The 20,253-nt window shown below is 41.0% G+C and overlaps 1 protein-coding gene across 2 annotated transcripts in view; it reads left to right on the top strand.

The window, feature by feature from the left end:
- The window catches only part of NPHP3 (nephrocystin 3), a 53,049-nt gene that overhangs the window by 6,894 nt on the left and 25,902 nt on the right, over positions 1–20,253 (top strand). For both annotated transcript variants that reach the window (XM_074988272.1, XM_074988273.1), the window contains exons 5-15: positions 2,076–2,209; positions 2,463–2,623; positions 5,804–5,951; positions 7,210–7,284; positions 9,757–9,936; positions 13,635–13,738; positions 15,203–15,317; positions 16,610–16,753; positions 17,945–18,042; positions 18,447–18,549; positions 19,140–19,222. In XM_074988272.1, coding sequence (XP_074844373.1) covers positions 2,076–2,209; positions 2,463–2,623; positions 5,804–5,951; positions 7,210–7,284; positions 9,757–9,936; positions 13,635–13,738; positions 15,203–15,317; positions 16,610–16,753; positions 17,945–18,042; positions 18,447–18,549; positions 19,140–19,222 — 1,345 coding nt within the window. The remainder of the gene's footprint in view (positions 1–2,075; positions 2,210–2,462; positions 2,624–5,803; positions 5,952–7,209; positions 7,285–9,756; positions 9,937–13,634; positions 13,739–15,202; positions 15,318–16,609; positions 16,754–17,944; positions 18,043–18,446; positions 18,550–19,139; positions 19,223–20,253) is intronic.

The following is a 20,253-nucleotide window of genomic DNA, read 5'->3' on the forward strand; positions in this document are numbered from 1 at the left end:
ACACCGAATGCTGTTTTATTGCAAGGGGGCTCAAGAAGAAGCTTTAGATGACCCTGCTTTGAATAACGTAACCCAGAAAAATGTATTTTAAATGTGAGTTATTTTATCCTGACAGAGTCCCTGTATCTTGTCCATTTTTTGTCTTTTTTTTTTCCCCCTAATTCTCAGATCTTTCAGCACGTAGTATCGGAGGGGTTGCCATGTTAGTCTGTGTCTGCAAAAGCAATGGGAAGTCCTGTGGTACTTTACAGACTAACAGATTTATTGGAGCATAAGACAAAGACAGGGGCAAAGACCCACTTTGTCAGATACATAAGGTGCTACAGTACTTCTCATTGTTTCATCACAAAGGAAATATGCGTGATGTCACACATTATGGCCCCACTATTTTAGCTGGATTTGCATAGGAAGAGCCTTCCAGGAACTTTGCGTGATTTTGAGGGTCCATTCACACAGTTCCATCTGTGTGATCAAGGCCTATGCTACTGAATTACACATTTGTACTATGGGAAAGATTATCCCTGATTTCCATATCAATTTTAGGGTTTGGTTTTTGTTTTTTTTTTAAGTTAGTAACAACAATGGTCACTTTCTAGTTTGGGTTGGCTCAGTACCTTAATATCAGTACTAGCCTGGGACACAGACTTAGTTCAGGGTATTTACTTTAAGTAATTTATCATTCTTAACTTTGAGTTTTTCTGTATCTATTGCTTTGTGACACCATTTTCCTGCTTGTTATAGGTAGCTTTTTTGACATTTTTTGGAGACCATTAGTAACTGGCCAGACAGCTTAGTAGAGATAGTGTTTTATATTCCAAATACATTAGCAGGAATTTACAAGATTATAGTGAGCTTTTAGTGATCTCCATAAAAATAGAAAATCACACACAAAATTACTTTTCAGTAATGCTAAAGTGTTAAGATTTTCACATGTCAGCAGTTTCCTCAAAACTGCTCAAAACATAAGTGATGTGAGCCTATAAAATGAGAAGCTAAGAAAAAGAAGTACAGTAAACTTTTTCACATCCAGCAACCCCAGGACCAGAAGGTTGCCGGATACGAAAACATGCCAGTTTTCAGAGAGCAGTGGGAAGAGACAAAGATGTGGGATTCCCTGGTGCAGGGAAAGCCTGCAGCCTGGGGGCCGGGAAGCCGGCAGGGGCTGGAGGAACGTGCTGGCAACTCTGTGGTCAGGGACCACACTGGTGCTGAGGTTGGGGGAGCACAGGAAGCGCTGGGACTTGGAAGTGGGCAGGAGCTGGTGCTCAGAAGCCGGGAGAGCACAAGAGCAGGCTGGGAAGCTCTCTGGGGCCGAGGGGAGTGCGGGCAGCACCGGGGCTGGGAACCTGGCCAGGGGAGTGCTGGCAACTCTGGGCCAGGGATCCCGCTGGGGTGGGGGAGTGCTGGCCACTGTGGGGCCCGGTACCACACCGAGAAAACACTGGCAGTGGTGGACAGGTGTGACTTCTAGTCAGTTTTGCTCTCAGAACACGTGGCATGTTTGTGTGGGTTATCTGAGAGTTCCAGTTGAAAGAATACCAGATACAAGAGAATTTATTGTAGCTTTAAAGCTCTCTGTGATATGTTGAATTAACTTAGAGCACACACGTGGCAAGCAGTGCAGTTTGTCTAAAGAAGAATTATGTGATCTATTAGTTCACCAATATTTGTTAACTTAATATAGTTACAGTTAATTTTGAAATAGCAATATTTTAGTAAGAATTGCTTAATTAAGCATCTGATTAGATAGGCATTTTTATTACTCCTGTTAGAGAACGTTTTTTTTGGTATGGCAGCCATCAGCTTCACATTTTGGCTAAATTTCACAAACACTTATTTTAAAAGAAACATAATAATAGGTATAATATGTGAATATATATAATATTTCATTCTGTATTTTATAATTTTGCATGGTATTTAAATCTAAATTTTAATTAAATGTGAAGTATTTTATGATATTAGTTTTATATTTTTTTATAAAATTTCTTTAGGAGGGTATGTTACGAGAACATTGATGCAAACTGTTACACAGTGTACGTAATAAGGAGTTCTATACCTTTGTATATTGTTTGCAGATGACTGGGATGCAGCTATTGCCAGTTTATTGCAGGTCACTCCATTGTTTTCCCACTCTCTCTGGAGTAACACAGTAAGATGCTATGTCATTAACACAGATGAGACTCAGCCTGAAGTGGACATCTTCATTAGGGTGAGAGAACAGTGCAAAAATTATGTTAATTGATCATTAATTTAAGATTCTCTATTTTTCTCCTCTAATACTTGTGCATCAAATCCCTGTGATAGCTCTTAAAAGGTCTAGGAGATGGATCATGATCCCGCTGAAATCAATGGGAGTTTTGCTGGGGTTTTAATGAAATAAATTGGGGTTTCCTAATACATCCTGCTTGAAATGCATAGGCATAATTAATAATAAAAGGCAGTTTATTTACATTTTCTTTCAGAACTATTCACCAAAGCTTCAAAGAATATGTGAAACAATGGGGTACTTCTTTCAAGTAGTACATTTTCCAATAGAAAATGGAAATGATTTCCAGGCTGTGAGAAAATGGGAAATTGAGAAAAGTTCCTTAGTCATTTTGTTCATACATTTAACTTTGCCAAGGTAAGTTAATAGTTTTGCAGATTGACAAAGCAAAGAGAAACTGATAATTTATGTACATAGTTGATTAACTGACAATTTATGCACATGGTTGATTAAAACAGGTACAATGTTCTACTTACAGCATTTCTTAAACTAGTTTCTTATAACAAATATTGCTTCAGACTTCAGATTTTCTAGTTCAGGCAGTTATGGTAATGCAGCTTCTTGATTAGGTTTCCCTGGTTCTGTGGCTTTAGATTCTATTTAAAATACAAGATAAAAGAGTCGCCATAATATCTAAATCGCTTGCTTTCCAAGAACAGCTTTCTGCTGTTCCTAGTGATAGAATCATGGAAATTAGAGATGGTATGTGAGAACATCTGTGTGTTTTATTTGCATCTCTGTCTAATCATCTTCCTATATTGCATCCCTTTTATATGGTCACATATTCTTTTCGTATATGTAACCCACTTCTAGATTAATTTTCTGGCTCTTCAGTTCAGTGGCTGATCCTAGCCTGTTGTGCTGATTTTACTCAATGATGTTTCATAACAACTCATGTTGCAGTACTTTCCACTTGTACAGTAGATAATTGGTTGTCTTATTAGACAAAAACAGTTTCCTAAATTAAAAGTATTGAATTAAGGATAATGTTACAATTCAGTTATGATGGTTTTTATTTTGCAACTGTAATTGTTTTCTTTCTGACTGTATTTCATGAAGGGGTTAAAAAAAAGAGGGATTAGAAGTTAAAATACTAAAAATGAGAAGAGTCATTTGTCCTTTTACAATTGAACAGCCATTTTGATAATCTCTGTTAAGATGTTGTCTGACCCATAACCTTATTAGCAAAGAGCCAGGAACAGTCTAGATTAACAGATTTTGATCTGTTCATCTAATATAACATTACTACATTAAGTATCTGAAGTTTAGCTTCCTTTGGAGTTGAGCGAGGCTTGGGGAATAGAACTGGTAAATGAATAAATGCATTCATATGGAACTCTGTTAGCTTTGGTCAGAAATTTGGGATAAGGCTTCTCTAGCTTTTCCAGCCTGCTGAGAGGAGGAGGACCATACAGCACATCACTCGTCTAAACCAATAAAAGCTATCTATAGAAGTGTCTGTTCTGTGCCACTGAAATATTACACAAGGAGTTAAGTTCTGAACACTGGTAATTTATCTTTTGCTGTTTTGCTAGCCCCCCATTTGGATGTAGGTGTGTTACTTATAATTAAATGTCTGACTAAGAACAGTTTTTTTGCTAATGGTCAGGAAAGTTAATTAACAACTTGCTAATTGACGGTATCCCTGATTAACTAATGCAAGCACAGTATGCAAGGAAGCAGGCTGACACAGACACTGCAGGGGTTCTGTCTCGCTGGCACAGGTGATAGAAAATAACTGAGGGAAAATTGGATCAGCTTTGCTGTTTATGTTCTTGAAGGAGTGGGTGGGGGGCAATGCAAAGACGTTGAGGCCTTGGCTACATTTGCTCCCCCTCCTTTCGAAAGGGGGATGCTAATCAGCCACTTTGGCAGATGCTAATGTGGCACCTCTATGAATATGCAGCATCTCATTAGCATAATGGCAGCCATGCGCATTTCAAAAGTGCTGCTTTCCAAATGCACGCTGGTGGTGTAGACAGGAGCCTTTCGAAAGGCCCTCCTGGATTTCAAAAGTCCCTTCTTCCCAAAACCAAATGGGAAGAATCATAGAATACTAGGGCTGGAAGGGACCTCGAGAGGCCATCAAGTCCAGCCCCCTGCCCCAACGGCAGGACCAAGTACTGTCTAAACCATCCCTGATAGACATCTATCTAACCTGTTGTTAAATATCTCCAGCGATGGAGATTCCACAACCTCCCTTGGCAATTTATTCCACTGTTTGACCGCCCTGACAGTTAGGAACTTTTTCCAGATGTCCAACCTAAACCTCCCTTGCTGCAGTTTAAGTCCATTGCCTCTTGTTCTATCCTCAGAGGCCAAATAGAACAAGTTTTCTCCCTCCTCCTTATGGCACCCTTTTAGATACCTGAAAACCGCTGTCATGTCGTCCCTCAATCTTCTCTTTTCCAAACTAAACAAGCCCAATTCTTTCAGCCTTTCTTCATAGGTCACATTATCTAGACCTTTAGTCATTCTTGTTGTTCTTTTCTGGACCCTCTCTAATTTCTCCACATCCTTCCTGAACTGCGGTGCCCAGAACTGGACACAATACTCCAGCTGAGGCCTAACCAGCGCAGAGTAGAGCGGAAGAATGACTTCTCGTGTCTTGTTCACAACACACCTGTTAATGCATCCCAGAATCATGTTTGCTTTTTTTGCAACACTGTTGACTCATGTTTAGCTTGTGGTCCACTATAACCCCTAGATCCCTTTCTGCTGTAGTCATTCCTAGACAGTGTCTTCCCCTAGGTGTCGCAGGTAAAGCTCTTGTGGGCCACACGCAGCCCACGAGCTGCAGGTTACCCACCACTGATTTAAATAGTCTCACTATTTGTACAAGAAACTAAGATTATAATGCTTCATGGGGGGAAGATTACACCTATAAACTGCTTTGTCTTCCCTGAAGCTGGACATGTATGTGGTATAATAGATTCACAATGCAGAACTTTCATGAACAAAGATAGATATTCCTTCATACACCTACCAGTACAGTGCACTGGCCAGATTCAAGTTAAGAGTGTAATCTGAGTGTTTTGATGAGCCGTAACTATGGAATTGATCCTATTTCCAGTAAAGGCATAAAAACTGTTTTCCCTTTGGCTTTAAGGAGCAGAATAGGGTATTCAGATAACTAATGTCATTGTGTCAATATATTTGACATGTTAATAACTACCTTTGAATCTATTCTCTTGTGTATGAAAAGTTCATGCAGAACGATTACTCTGTTTAATCTGAGTACTAATATGAAAGAATTTGTAGAAGCTAGACTTCTTTTGAATTAAAAAAGCAATAATGTACAAACCTGCTTCTGAAAGAGTTTTAATATCAATAAGTATAATTAGCAACAAGAGAACTTTTCTCCATTTTCTTGGCCCAGACTTTGGATATCCTCTGTTTCAATCTCTGGTTGCTTCTGTGGTAAAAGGGATGCCCCTTCAATTAGATTTTGCAGTGAAGCTCATCCTTGGAGTTTGTTGATTGAACTGTTTACTGAAACAGTGTAATATAATTCACGACTGCTGATTTCCAATCTAGATGTTTGCTGAAGGACTGTGAAGAAGCCTTACTGAAAAATCCTGAAGGAAAGCCTCGGCTGATTTACCGCAGACTAGAAGATGGCAAAGTCAGCTCAGACCCTGTGCAGCAGTTAACTGAGCAAGTTGGTTATATGAACAAAGCAAAGGTACTACACCTAGAGGATTATGTTTCAAAGCTTGTTCTTCATGTTTTGTAACATACACTTGTAACATCAGATATAGTGAGAAATTGCATGACGCAGCCTTTATTATGGATGTGTGTTGTGAACGAGTGTATGGTGTTGAATTTTAGGAAATTGTACATTTAAAAAATTGAGCACTGCACCTGTACAAAAACTTGAACCAAGTTTTATTCTCAGTTGTGCAATGGGATGCAGAAGTGAGCTGTGAATGTCTTATGAAAAAATCCTATAAGATTTAATGAAAAAAAACCCCTCTGTTCTGTGTTGTTTTGGATCATCCTCTAGGGAAAAACCCTGCTTTAGAATTCTTTGAATTTTTTTTTGAAAGTATATGACAGGACATCATCTGTTTAAACTACATTTGTATTTCCCATAGAATACTACTAAATTTATAAATGCTAAATCCTTGTTACATGTTATAGGACTTTCCAATTTGAAAACTTATGTAACCACATGATTAATGATACATTTTTTCAGTATTGCTTTTTAGGGTATCACATCAAAGGAACTCTCACTCTAAGTCCCCTCCTCCTCCCTGCCACTCAAATAAGGAAAAGGACAACAAAGAAATAATCCCATAATACATACAAGTGATACCAGGCTCTGCTTAAATACACTCTTCTGACAGCCATCATCCCATAGAAGCTGACCTTTTCTTACAGGCATCTTTATTAACAATGAAATTTAGCTGTTCTAGTAAATCATTCTCCTGATATACCTACACATCTCATAGAGCTAGAAGGGACCTCAGTAGGTCATCCAGTCCAGTCTCCTACCCCCTTGGCAGGACCAAGCACCATTCCTGACATCTATTTGCTCTGATCCCTGAATGGCCGCCTCAACTGAATACACAACCCTGGGTTTAGCAGGCCAGTGCTGAAACCACTGAGCTATTCCTCCCCCTCTGTCCTCTCCTAGTTTCCCTGATCTGAGAGAGGGACCCTCCTTGATCCTAACTCATCCTGAAGTCTTCCACTGCCAACTTAGTTCTAGTGAGATGGAAGCATCTCGTTTTTAAATTAAATCAATCCTATCTTATGATGCTAGTGGATAAGCGCCCAAAGTATTTTTCATTCTGAAAGATGGTGAATTTTATTCTGGAAAGAATATAAGCTTTGGGTATATTTTATATGTACATGTCTCAGTAACCATCAAACCCTGTGTAGCCTCATTTAATAGTGAGTCCTAGAGTTGCCTTATACTTTCTCATTAACTTTTTCAGCTCATTGATCACATGGGAGGAGTAGAAGAAGGCGCATATGAAACCTATAATTGTGTGGAAAAGATCATTAAACAGGTAGAGTACGTGATGCAGTGTATTCTACATGAGAATGGAGAATGCATGTTTTGTGCATTCCTGCTTACAATTCAAATGATGGGAAAAGTAATTGTTAGCATATTAGTCCCCCACAGTAAAAAGGTTTCTGGAAGGGGCAGTGCCATCCATACTTTCCAGAATTGCCATATTGCCAGTATTCTGCAAGCACTGTACTAAATCCATGGTCCATTTAATAATCTGTGTATATTAATTAAAGATGAATAAAGTTTTTATCATAATTCAAGGGCCTCCAAAAAGATACCAGCAGCAATACATAGAAGCAGACCAGCATGTCAAGAAACTGGTGAGAGCTGGTAAGAGAGCTCACATAGAAAAACTAATAGTATTATGCCAGCACAAGTGTCCGTGTTATGGACAAACAAGGAAATCTACTTACAACAGAGAGGGAACAAGAGGCTCGTTGGGCAGAATACTTTCAGGAAGTTCTGAACAGGCCATCCTCAGAAGAGGAAGCCGATATTCTAGAAGCAGAAACAGACCTTGACATAAATACTGCTCCACCAGAAATGGTAGAAATCAGCATGGCAATAAGATCCTTAAAGAATGGTAAAGCTTCAGGACATGACAACTTCTGCTGAATTGTTCAAGGCAGACACAGAACTTGCAGCCACTATTCTCCAACCACTCTTTACAGCGATATGGGAAGGGAAGGAGGTGCCAGAGGAATGGACAAATGGAATTGTTGTTAAGATACGCAAGAAAGGAGCCCTCAATGACTGTAACAACTGGTGTGGCATTACTGTCCTCTCAGTGTCAGGCAAGATCCTTGCTAAGATCATTATTCAGAGGATCTTCAGACACTGTTGACAAATCACTGAGGAAAGAACACACTGACTCTTGCAAAGGAAGGGGGTGTACAGATCAAATTTTTGTACTGTGTAGCATCATCAAGCAATGCATTGAATGGCAGAAGCTGTTGTTCATCAACTTCACTGGTTTTTGAAAAAGCCTTCAACAGCATTCATAGGGATAGTCTTTGGCACATTTTGAGAGCATATGGAGTACCACAACCAAGTAGTACAGCTCATCAAGAGTTTTTATAACAATTTGACATGCAGCATGGGAAACAATGATCTGCACTTCAAAGTTAAGACTGGAGTAAGCCAGGGATGCATCATATCTTTGATGCTTTTTAACTTAATCATAGACTAGGTTATATGGGGTACAACACAGGATGAGCCTAGAGGCATCAGATGGTACATCTTCTCCACGCTAGAGGACCTAGATTTTGCTGGTGTCCTCGTGTTGCTCTCCCATATGCATCATCGTATGCAAAAGACGACAAATTGACTCAGCACCTTCAGAAAACAGGTTAGACTAAGAGTTAGCCAGAAGAAGACAGAAATCAGGACCCTAAACATTGAGACAACAGTATCAGTCAAGATCGATGGCCATAACCTATCTGCCATAGAGAGCTTTACATACTTGGGTGGTGGTATCAGACAAGATAAAGGTGTCAGAAGCCGTATTCAGAGCAGACACAATAAAGTCAGAAATGTCTTCATGAGGTAGAATGCTGTATGGAGGTCATCACAGTACAGCATCCACCCCAAACTGAAGCTTTATCAGAGCTGTGTCTTATCAACATTATTATATGGATCAGAATGCTGGTGGATGGCGGAGATGACCTCAATAAATTGTCGATCTTTCATACCAGAAGCCTTTGGAGGATCCTCTATATTTTTTGGCCAAGAATAATTTCAAATCAGGACCTGCTTGCACAGTGCAAGCAAGATGACATGACCACCATCATTATGAAAAGATGCTGGAGATGGATGGGGCATGTGTTCAGAAAAGATGGAAGCTCCATCACAAAGACCGCTGTTCACTGGGCTCCTGAAGGGAAGTGGAAATGAGGATGACTCAAGACAATATGGCACCAGACAGTTGAAGTAGAAATGAAGAGCTTGAATCACACTTAGGGTGCTATTGAGAGGCTGGCCAGTGACAGACAGATGTGGAGTACCTTTGTTGTTGCCCTTCACGCCAGCAGGTGTAAAGGACGATGATGATGATGGAAGGGCCTCCATATGTTTCAACATTACTAATTCCTGGAAGTAAGGAAAGCCACAGCTTCACAGAATAATTTAAGAACTATGCTACTCTAGGCCACCTCTGTCAGGGGAAAACTGAAAGCAGCTTCATGAGATCTCACTATAAAACAGTGGTCACATTCGCTGCTGGTGTAAATGGGAACAGATACATTAACATTAATAGGAAAGGGATATAGTTCATAAAATCTTGTCCTGTCCAGTGGTGTGTGAACACTGTAGCAGCCCATACCAGGTAGTATTCGTGGCACAAAATATGTTCTATGTCACAAATGACATGCAAGAGGTGTCCCTGCCTGGTTGAAAGAATGGGGCTATGATAGCATGTACTTTTAAGAAATAAGTTACAATTTTTCATTGTGGTTTGTTTTTTACATAGGATATATTGGGCTGTGAAAGCACAGAAGTAGAAGGCAAGGATTTAGGTAATAAAGAGGATTCTGCTGCCCCTGAAGAGGAAGTTTTTGGAGATGTACTGTGGGATGCACATGATGAACAAGAACAGATGGAAGCTTTCCAGCAGGCATCTAACTCAACATGTGAACTAGGCTTTGAGAAAGTAAGCAGGTAGACATGTCTATTGATTAAGGGAAATAAATGTCTCTCCATTTCATGTGCAGCAGTAATGGTGTATGGAAGTACCTGTGTTTAAGAACAACTCAGGGGCTTTTACGCCTTAGACTGGCTGAGGCCATATGATATATTTAGTTTCTGGAAAAAGGCTAGTTATTTTTGTCTTAAAGTGTCATTGGTGAGGAACAACAAGAAGTCCTGTGGCACCTTATAGACTAACAGATATTTTGGAGCATAAGCTTTCATGGACAAAGACCCGCTTACGCTCCAAAACATCTGTTAGCCTATAAGGTGCCACAGGACTTCTTGTTGTTTTTGAAGATACAGACGGCTACCTCTCTTATTGGTAAAGAAGTGGTCCTTGTTTTTTCCATTGAAAGAAAAGTGGCCTTGATAGCCAGCTTGAAATAAGAGTTGCTCTTAGACGGTGAGTAGCACCAAGGGTTGCCATATTTGACCTTCCAAAACAAGAGGACATCCTTGTGAGGGAGTGTATCTGTATGGATATCTGCCAGCTTACCTTGTATTAATGTGCTGGCTGTACCATAACCGAAGATAGGCAACCAAAATGGCAAGAAGAGCCATTTTTTCCAATTCAGTAAAAAACTCAAAAATTCAAGAGCCACAATACTTGTGACTACGGGATGGTTCTTAATAAATAACATCAAACCATACTTTTTGTAACCCCTATTTTAAGAACAGTGCGCACACAATGATTTGCAGTACGATACATGTTTACTGCAGGACATTCACAAACTTTTTACATGTTCTATTTCCTCACACTTTACATGTGTGTTTGCACCACTGTCTTCCTGACTTTCACTCCTGACCCTTTTCTTTCTTCCTCTCTGGGGGACACTAAAGGGAGTTACATTTCAAGATCACACATCTTTTTCTACTTAGAGATGAGTTGTTCAATTTTGGGCTTTTAAATGTTCGCCATTTATCAAAAATAGTCAGGAGGGGGGTTTTTTTGGTTTTGGTTTTTGTGTTTTTTCTTTGCAATTATTGCATTGGGAGCCACAAAGAAGTCCTTAAAGAGCCATGTGACTCCAGGTTACAGGGTGCAGACCCCTGACCATAACAGATTAATACAATGTGAGTTGGTAGATACTGACACAAATACACTCCCTTTCAGGGGTGTTCTCTTTTTACATGGTAACCCTAAACACCCCATACTCTGAAGTCTAAGTGAAAGGCCACTAATAGATTTTTTACACAAATGAAAGCTCTGTCTCAATACATAACATTAGGTCTGTTGGAATTGGATAATAAAAAGACTATCGTATTGTCCCACAATCTTAATGTATCTGAGCCTGTGTGATTGAACTGATTTTGTTAAGGTTATGTGTTTGTTTTCCGCTGAAGTAGTTAAACCGATGTAACCCCTAGTTATAGTAGCATAAGTGTGCCTTAGCTGTACTTCCGTTCTTTACAGAAATAAGCTATATCCATCACTTATAACTGCATTTACGCTATGGAATTGTACAGCTTTTTACAGCATACGGGAATAGTTAAAGCAGTACAATAACTTGGTGTAGGTGAGAACTAAGTGAGCCAATAACTGTCTTGTGCAGTGCCTGTATTGAGGGCACCTGGCTGAGGGAATTTTATGGCTTCTCTACAACAGCAATTCTCAGACTGTTGGTTGGGACCCCAGAGAGGGTCAGAACCTTATTTTAATGGGGTTGCCAGGGCTGGCTTGCACTTGCGAGGGCCTGAGGCCAAAGCTGAAGCCTGAGTCCCACCACCCGGAGCTAAAGTTTGGAGGCTTCAGCCTTGGGTCCTGTAGCTCACATGTTAGACCCCCGGCCTGTGTCTGAAACCCTTGGATGTCAGCTTTGCCCACCTGTTCCTCTTCATCCAGGTCATCGAGCTCAAGCAGGCTCAGACTTCAGTCCCCACTCCTGGGCTTATTTAATAAATGTTCTTGTCAGAAGGGAGTGTCAGTGCAATGAAGTTTGAGAACCCCTGGACTACACAGTCACAACAGTATTCACGCATTAGGCTGTCATGGGAGAGAATCTCTTCCCTTGGGTTTTGGCATGCAAAAAAGTAAAGGTAAGGATCAATGTGGGGAGTTAGTCATGGAAAACTGTCTATTTCCCACTGACAGATGGTGCCCTTTACATTACTGGCAAATGTAATGACATACTCTACTCAGCCGCCTCCAACTGAGATGAAAGCTGGAACAGAGAGCTGTGGGAATGCTTGATTTTTTTTTTTTCCAGTAAATTTGATCTAGTTATTTTAGAAATGGAAATCAAAAGGTTAACACTCACATGATTCCTTTTCTTGGAATTGTAAGAAATGTGCCCTCCTGGTCTCCATTCATATCATTCTGTACTTCTGGTTCTGTAAGGTTCGAAAAATCGCCAGTTACAGATAGTCAAGTGCAACCACATATAGCAATTTTTGACATGGAGTACTAAGGTAATAGCTTTTTATCCTTGGCAGTATATCATAGTTAGATTGATGGGATCCACATAAGTAATATCTGAGTGTCTGTATTTATCCTCAAAACACTCTGGCTGTGCCTGCTCTAGGGGAAAACTTCAAAATGGACATGGTAATGGCCAAATCGGAGAATACTAATGAGGCAATGAAATAAATATTCAGCACCTCATTAGCATTAGCATGGTGCTGGCTGCGGCACTTCGAAAGTGCCGCGTATGGCTCACATGCGGCTCATCTACATGGGGGGGTCCTTTTTGAAATGACCCCGCTCACTTCAAAATTCCCTTATTCTTAAGGGGATTTTGACATTTGTAGGGTCCTTTCAAAAAGGACCCCAGTGTGGATGAGGTGCGCGTGAGTGAAACACGGCACTTTTGAAGTGCCGTGGCTGGCAGCATGCTAATGAGGCACTGAATATTCATTTCAGTGCCTCGTTAGTATTCTCTGATTTGGCCGTTAGCATGGCCATGTCGAAGTTTTCCCCAGCGTAGATATAGCCTCTGTGTGGCAATGCTATTATTCCCTGCTTGGAGATGGGTAACTGAGGCACACAAAGGCTATGCGACTTGCCCCAGGCCTCACAGAAGTCTGTGATGCTGCAGTGAATTAACTCTCTGCAGTAACTACCAGATCATCCTTTCATTCTCGGAAGTTTGCATTCAAATTTGCCATGTGCGTCAAAATGAATTTTTGTCTCACTCTCGACCCTAATGACATTTGCTTACCTCATCACAATGCCTTAATTTAGTTCAATTGGTAAATACATTTTCATGAGGACCAAATCTGGAACCCCACTGGGCTCTGGCAGGCTAAGATTGCAGTGCATTAGCAGAGTTGCAGGGAGTAAATAGTGTGCCCTCTTGTATGTGGTCTTCCTTTACCAAAGTCACTAGTCAGTCACATTTACTACTACCATAAATTCATCCCAAACTAATTTTCAAAAATTTTCTATTTTCAAACTTTTTGTGAAAGTTGCATTAAATAGTTTTAGTGATGCTATCCTTTCTTCCTTTACCATTTTTAAAAAAGCAACAACAAAACTGCTTTGTCTCTGTAGCCATGTATTTTGTTTTATTCTTAGTCCCCTTGACTTTAAGGGGACTAACAGTCTTAAAGTTAGGTGTGTGCTTTAATATTTGGTGGATGTATAAATCAATATATGAATTAATTAGTGTATGTATTTATTTAATACTGGAGCCCTTCTAACTTGCAGTATTGTGCTTGCAGTATTACGAACGCCTAAATGATCTAGTGGCAGCACCAGCGCCCATCCCACCTCTTCTAGTGTCTGGAGGACCAGGGTCTGGCAAATCTCTTCTCCTATCAAAATGGTACCTGTAAAAATAGTTAATGTATTTTAAAAGTACACTTCAAACCAGAGCAGCACAGTATCAGATTTGTAGCAGGAGAAACCAGCATTAGAAAATACTGAAGTTCAATAAGCAGCAGCGTAAAGCAGGGGCAGGCTAGATATAGCCTGCCAAACCTTTTAATCCAGCGCAGGGCCAGTCCTTATGGCTGCAGAGTGGGGAGAGCTTTGGGTGCTGCTGCTACTCTCAGCAAAATCTCTCGGTTCCCATTGGGTGATTTCTCACACTATCGCCACCAAAATGTGTCAGCTGCCATTGCCTGCCTGGAAACTGGCCAGTGGGAGCTGAGAGATTTTGCAAGGGGGAGTGGGGGGCAGCACACAAAGCGGTACCCTCTCTCCCCCTCCCCCCGCCTTGGTGCAGAGAACAATGTGGAACAGCCCGCGGGCTGAAGCTACTGGTGGGCAGGGGAGCCTCCCTGAAAGTGTTGCTGGCCAGGAGCTGCTTAGGTAAATAGCTCTTTGGCACAGCCTGCTTCTGGCACTACACCCCAACTCCCTCCAAGACCCTGCATCTGCTCCTACATCCCTCCCACAGGCTAGAATCTTCTCCTGCATTGCCCCTCCTGGACCCCAATTTCCTGTTCCAGGTCACAATCTCCTCCTTCACCCAAACTCCCTCTCTGACCCCACTCCCTCTCCTGCACCCAGTACCTTACCCTAAGCTCCCTTCTACACCCAAGCTCTGACCCAGACCCCGCACTCCTGCCGTAGAAAAGCACAGCCCTGACCACTTTCCAAAACCTTGGAATAGCCACCCCACATCAAAAATTATTCCCCTTCGTTGCTATAAAGTGTAGCTCTCTTGTTAGTAACACTTGATAATTACTCCCCTCTAGATACCAGTTACAGCCCAGAGGGACCAGTGGCATGGAGAACCTTTATGGGGGTGCCTTGTTTTGAAAGTGAGGGTAGTGTAGGCATTCTGCACAAAGGAAAATTTTTACCTGTTACCTCCCCCCCACCCCTGACTGAGATAAATGGACAGGAGAATCCGAACCCAGAAATGTGTTGCAGAAATGCCTCTTGGAGTTACTTACTATCTATGCTAGACCCTGCAAGTGCAGAATAAACTGACAGTATTCAGATTAGTAACATTTGAATGGTGATGCCATGAAGATCACTCATTGCTCTCCTTTTCCCCCAGGAGCTGCTCTTTTTGGTGTGTTATCTTTATAATCTATGAATGTAGTGAGTAGCTGAATGGCTACTAAAAGTAGAAATTCTGATATGAAATATTTAACTATGGATGATTGTTTGACATATTTTATTATTTATATAGTGCACGTCAAGATAAAATGTACATTACATTTGACAAATCTACAATAATAATTATTGGATATAAGAATATATTTGCAAAGCATGGGCTATTTGCTATTTGGAGTGTATATGTGGCTCTTTTTTTTCTCCCCCCTCCCCCCATTAGGATTCAACTGCAACAGAAGCATTCACCAAACACGCTAATTCTCTATCATTTTGTTGGGAGGCCCATGTCTATCAGTTCAGAATCTGCACTAATAATCAAACGGCTTACTTTAAAGGTACTCTTCTTGTTGTCTAGTATTTGTAACCTTATTCGTTCATAAATGTATGAACCTATTTTAAAAGTTCTTGCAGATCTGTCTGTACCAAATCATGTTGATACAGATGATGATTTACCTCATTTTGTGGAGCTGATCTTAGATCAGGAATTAAATTACTGTAATTTTCATACTAAATTATCAACTATGATTCCAGGGGAAAATACTGTTCGTTTATAACCATGGTGTCCAGTATGTTCACGAGTCACCACATGTGGCGACTAGGACACTGCATTGTGGTGAATGCATGCATACCTAACTCATAAGACAGGGGTAGCCAATCCATGGCATCGAGCTGCATGCAGCTCTTAGAGCCTTTAAATGTGTCTCGTCCTGAGAGCTGCATGTGAGGAGTGCTCTCCGCTCACTCTGTGTACACACCCCACTGCTTGGTGGGAGAACCACGTGGCAGCAGCGGCTCTGGTCAGTTGCTGGTATTGAATTATAACAGAGACTAGTGGTGCCTGGCTCTGTGTGAGGAAAAGGACATTTATTTAGCTACCAATATTCTTATATTATTTAATAAGCTTTTGTATAATATAATGTAAATGTGGACAGATGACACCCACAAGGGTGGCAAGCTTTGAATTCCTATTGGACACTGCTGGTTTATAAAGAAAACCACAAGGTTTTTTTTGTTTTTGTTTTTATAATACTATTTTCTGCCATCTGGCCAAAGAAAGAAGCAGGTGGTTTCTCTTCTATGCGCTGAGAAACCTGAAGCTGCATTTGCCAGTTGGCACCACACTTCAGCTGGACTACTGTTCTGCCATGTTAATTTGCTTTAGAAGTATGTTTCAGGTATGTATAGTGCAAATTAGGAGCTTGATCCTGCCAGGATCTGAGCTCTCTTTATCTTCAAAAGAGGGCACTCAGGACCTCACAGAACTGAGCCCTCACAGGACTGAGCCCTTCAGAAAAAGTGAAATTGGCTCATCCCTTTATTGTTAAAAACCTACACATTTTTATTTACATGTTTGCCACATCTCTTATTCCCAGACAGCGGATTTTTAATTTGATATTGTCCATCTAAAATTAAATATACAATTTCAAACAACTTTTTCCTTTTTCTTAAATGTCTTGCTCCTTATATGCAGTGAAGGAAAAACAGCTTTGTATCGACTTGTTTGTATTCAGCTTCTCAGGAGTGAATGATTTTGTCATACGCTCCCTGTCTTTTTATGTCCAACTCCCCTAACCTCCTAAGCATTCCTTAAGATGATGTATGTTTATGCATATTTATAATTTTGCAGCTCATGCAGCATTCTTGGTTAGTATCACCTTTAACCCTGGATCCAGCTAAGCTTTTGGAAGAGTTTCCTCGCTGGCTAGAAAAACTTTCTGCTCGTCACCAAGGCAGCATTATCATCATTATTGATTCTATAGACCAAATACAGGTATATTTCCAACCTGCTTTACCTTTATACATGTAGAATAAACTAAGAGTGAATATAGCAGGTTAGAAGAGACAGGAAGACAGTAAAACTATGTATGCCGTAAAAGAAAATATATTGATAATAATTTGCTGTTTTATTAAATGGATTAAATTATCATTAGTTTTATCCATGCAACTGGGTATTTCTGGAATTTGAACAAGCATGTTGCCTTTTGATCTCAGGGGGCTCTGAGATTGTGGACTGATTTGTGGGATGGGCATGGATCCAATCTTTAGATGGCAAGACTCTATGGCTGCGTCTACACGTGCACGCTACTTCAAAGTAGCGGCGCCAACTTCGAAATAGCGCCTGTCACGGCTACACGTGTTGGGCACTAGTTCGAAGTTGAAATCGACGTTAGGCGGCGAGACGTTGAAGTCACTAACCCCATGAGGGGATTGAAATAGCGCCCTACTTCGAAGTTGAATGTCGAAGTAGGGCACGTGTAGACGATCCGTGTCCCGCAACATTGAAATAGCGGGGTCCGCCATGGCGGCCATCAGCTGAGGGGTTGAGAGACGCTCTCTCTCCAGCCCTTGCGGGGCTCTATGGTCACCGTGGGCAGCAGCCCTTAGCCCAGGGCTTCTGGCTGCTGCTGCTGCAGCTGGGGATCCATGCTGCATGCACAGGGTCTGCAGCCAGTTGTCAGCTGTGTGGATCTTGTGTTGTTTAGTGCAACTGTGACTGGGAGGGGCCCTATAAGGAAGCAGCTTGCTGTTGAGTCTGCCCTGTGACCCTGTCTGCAGCTGTTCCTGGCACCCTTATTTCGATGTGTGCTACTTTGGTGTGTAGACGTTCCCTTGCAGCGCCTATTTCGATGTGGTGCTGCCCAACGTCGAAGTTGAACGTCGATGTTGCCAGCCCTGGAGGACGTGTAGACGTTATTCATCGAAATAGACTATTTCGATGTCGCGTGCACATGTAGACGTAGCCTATGTGATACTGTGCTAACTTCTTTACTTAAGCTGTCACCATGCTGGTGCACATGAAAAGGAGTTTGGCTCTCTATCAAAAATGTGGTCCTGAACAATTGTAAGAGAACAGAGGCAATAAGATTGTTCTCACTGGGCTGAACAGTTAATGAGATGATAGTGACATGTGACATTTGTTTTTAATGACTTTTGAATTAATGGTCTGAAACTTTTTTTTAAGCAAGCTGAAAAACACATGAAATGGCTGATAGACCCCCTGCCAGTGAATGTAAGGGTGATTGTATCTGTGAACGTGGAAACATGTCCACAGGCATGGAGGTATGTTGCTCTTTGTGGAGGATAGCCTGGGTTTGAATATACTTATTTTACGTTTGTATATAGCTGTAAATTGCACAATAAAATCTGAGTCTGATTTTGTACCCACTGAAGTCAATGGGAACTTTGGATTTGAATTTTCCAGACTGTACATGTTATCATGCATATATACTAAACATCCGCATATGCACTTTCAGGCTTCCAGTACTTTGATGTACTCAGCCATTAAAGGGCAAGATTAAAAATAGAAATGCAGCTTTGTATTATCAAAATCCTTTTGCCACAGAAGTGTTTAGTTTCAGACTTTTGCGCTGATATCTTTTTTTCCCACTTCAAGTACTTACATCTCTTTTCTTTCAAATACCATTTTGTTGGATGTGAACGTAATTTTGTTCTTTCTCACAAAGATTATGGCCAACCCTTCACCTTGAGCCACTGAATTCTAAAGACGTGAAATCTCTCATTAGTGCAGAATGTAGCTGTGCCAGTGTTAAATTGACTAAAGAACAGGTATGTCTGCTATAATTCTGTTGAAATTACTTTACTCTAAGTTTTAATGAAGATGTAGAAAGATCACAAAGACTTATTTTTGTTCATGTTTCAATAACCAGGAGAATGTGTTGTATAAAATGTCTGTAGTTTAACTAAATACAATTCTAGTTCAAATAAGGATCTGGTGTAAATATTTTTATCCATAGGCTGATAGCACCAAATTGAGGTGGAATTGTATAAATTACTACTGAGGGAACTATTCTTTACCTGTCTTTCTGCAGACATGTCCTTCTGCATTAGTATAATATATATTTTCAATAAATATGCCTGTACACATGCAAGGAAGGCATTTGAATCCTATCCATGGAGCTGGACCCTAACAAGGTGCCAATCATCTGCTGAGGTGATCTCGCCCTGCTTGATCCTTAACTTGAAAGGAAGTCTCCACTTATACGTATCTCACTTTGTGGGGAAAAAACACACAACTTTTTTGTACAGTAGTCATAATGTGCTTTTTTAACATCCACACTCTGCATGTGTCAGATTCTTAACTCTTCAGAATGTTTATTATTACTTTGGCTTATAATGTTTGTTTAAATTTGTCTTAGGAGAAGAAACTTGAGAAACATTGTCGTTCTGCCACAACTTGCAATGCTTTGTATGTCACTTTGCTGGGCAAAATGATTGCTTGGTGAGTTGAGATAGCTTGACGTTATTATGTCAATCTGTAGATGTAAAAAATTATAGATTGCTTCATCAGCAGATCAAAAAATATTCTTTGTTGAGATGAAATTGCTTTAACAGAAGAAAATAGAAAGTTATTTCCCTATTTAGTTTGGAAGAGCACTAGAAGAACACTAAACAGAACTTGTGATCTGTGCCATTTTCAGGCTATGTATTTGGGTACCTACTGAATCTGAATAAAAGTCTATGCTCTTCTCCCTATTCTGAATCCACGAACCAGCCCATGGTCCCTATCCATCCTTTTGCGTCACTGGTTTTTTGTTTTTTTTTTGGTAGCAGTCAGTCCCTTTATTCCATTTTTAACTTAATTTCATTTGGACGTGATTATTTTGAGAGGTGCTTTGTCTATGGGTGGTTGGGTTTGCTGATTTACTCTGTGCTTTACATTCTGTACTATGCCTACGTTGCACTGCAGTGTGGACTATGGGGGTGTAAATGCCACTATCAACCAATGCTGTGCGAGAAAGCTGCTCCTAGCATGAACTATAAGGTACCTAGTGTGTGTTAATATAGTCCTCTGAAAACAGGTCTTGCTAACAGGGACTTAAGTACCTCATAGAAGTGCTAGCAGTGTCCACGTATGACAGACACAACAGAACGCTTCACACCCATGTAATCCAAACATCGGAGCCATGTAGATAAGCCCATAAGACAGTGGTGGCCGACCAATGGCTCTTGAGCTGCATGTGGCTCATTGAGCAATTAAATGCAGCTCCTGTTTGGAGCTGCATGCTGGGAGTGCTGTCCACCTCTCTGCATGCACCCCATCGCTTGGTGGGAGAAACATGTAGTGGTAGCTGTGGTGAATCACCATCATCGAGTTTGAGCAGGGTACCGGGGGTGCCTGGCTCTGGAGGAAGGGTGGGGGATTGGGTTATAGTGGGGAGCAGGGGGCACCTGGTTCTGGAGGAAGGATGGGGGATTGGGTTAGAGCAGGGAGGCTGGGGGTGCCTGGTTCTGGGGGAGAGGAGGGAGATT

The sequence above is a fragment of the Carettochelys insculpta genome, chromosome 2 (assembly GCF_033958435.1).
Source record: "Carettochelys insculpta isolate YL-2023 chromosome 2, ASM3395843v1, whole genome shotgun sequence".
NCBI classification, from domain to species: domain Eukaryota; kingdom Metazoa; phylum Chordata; order Testudines; family Carettochelyidae; genus Carettochelys; species Carettochelys insculpta.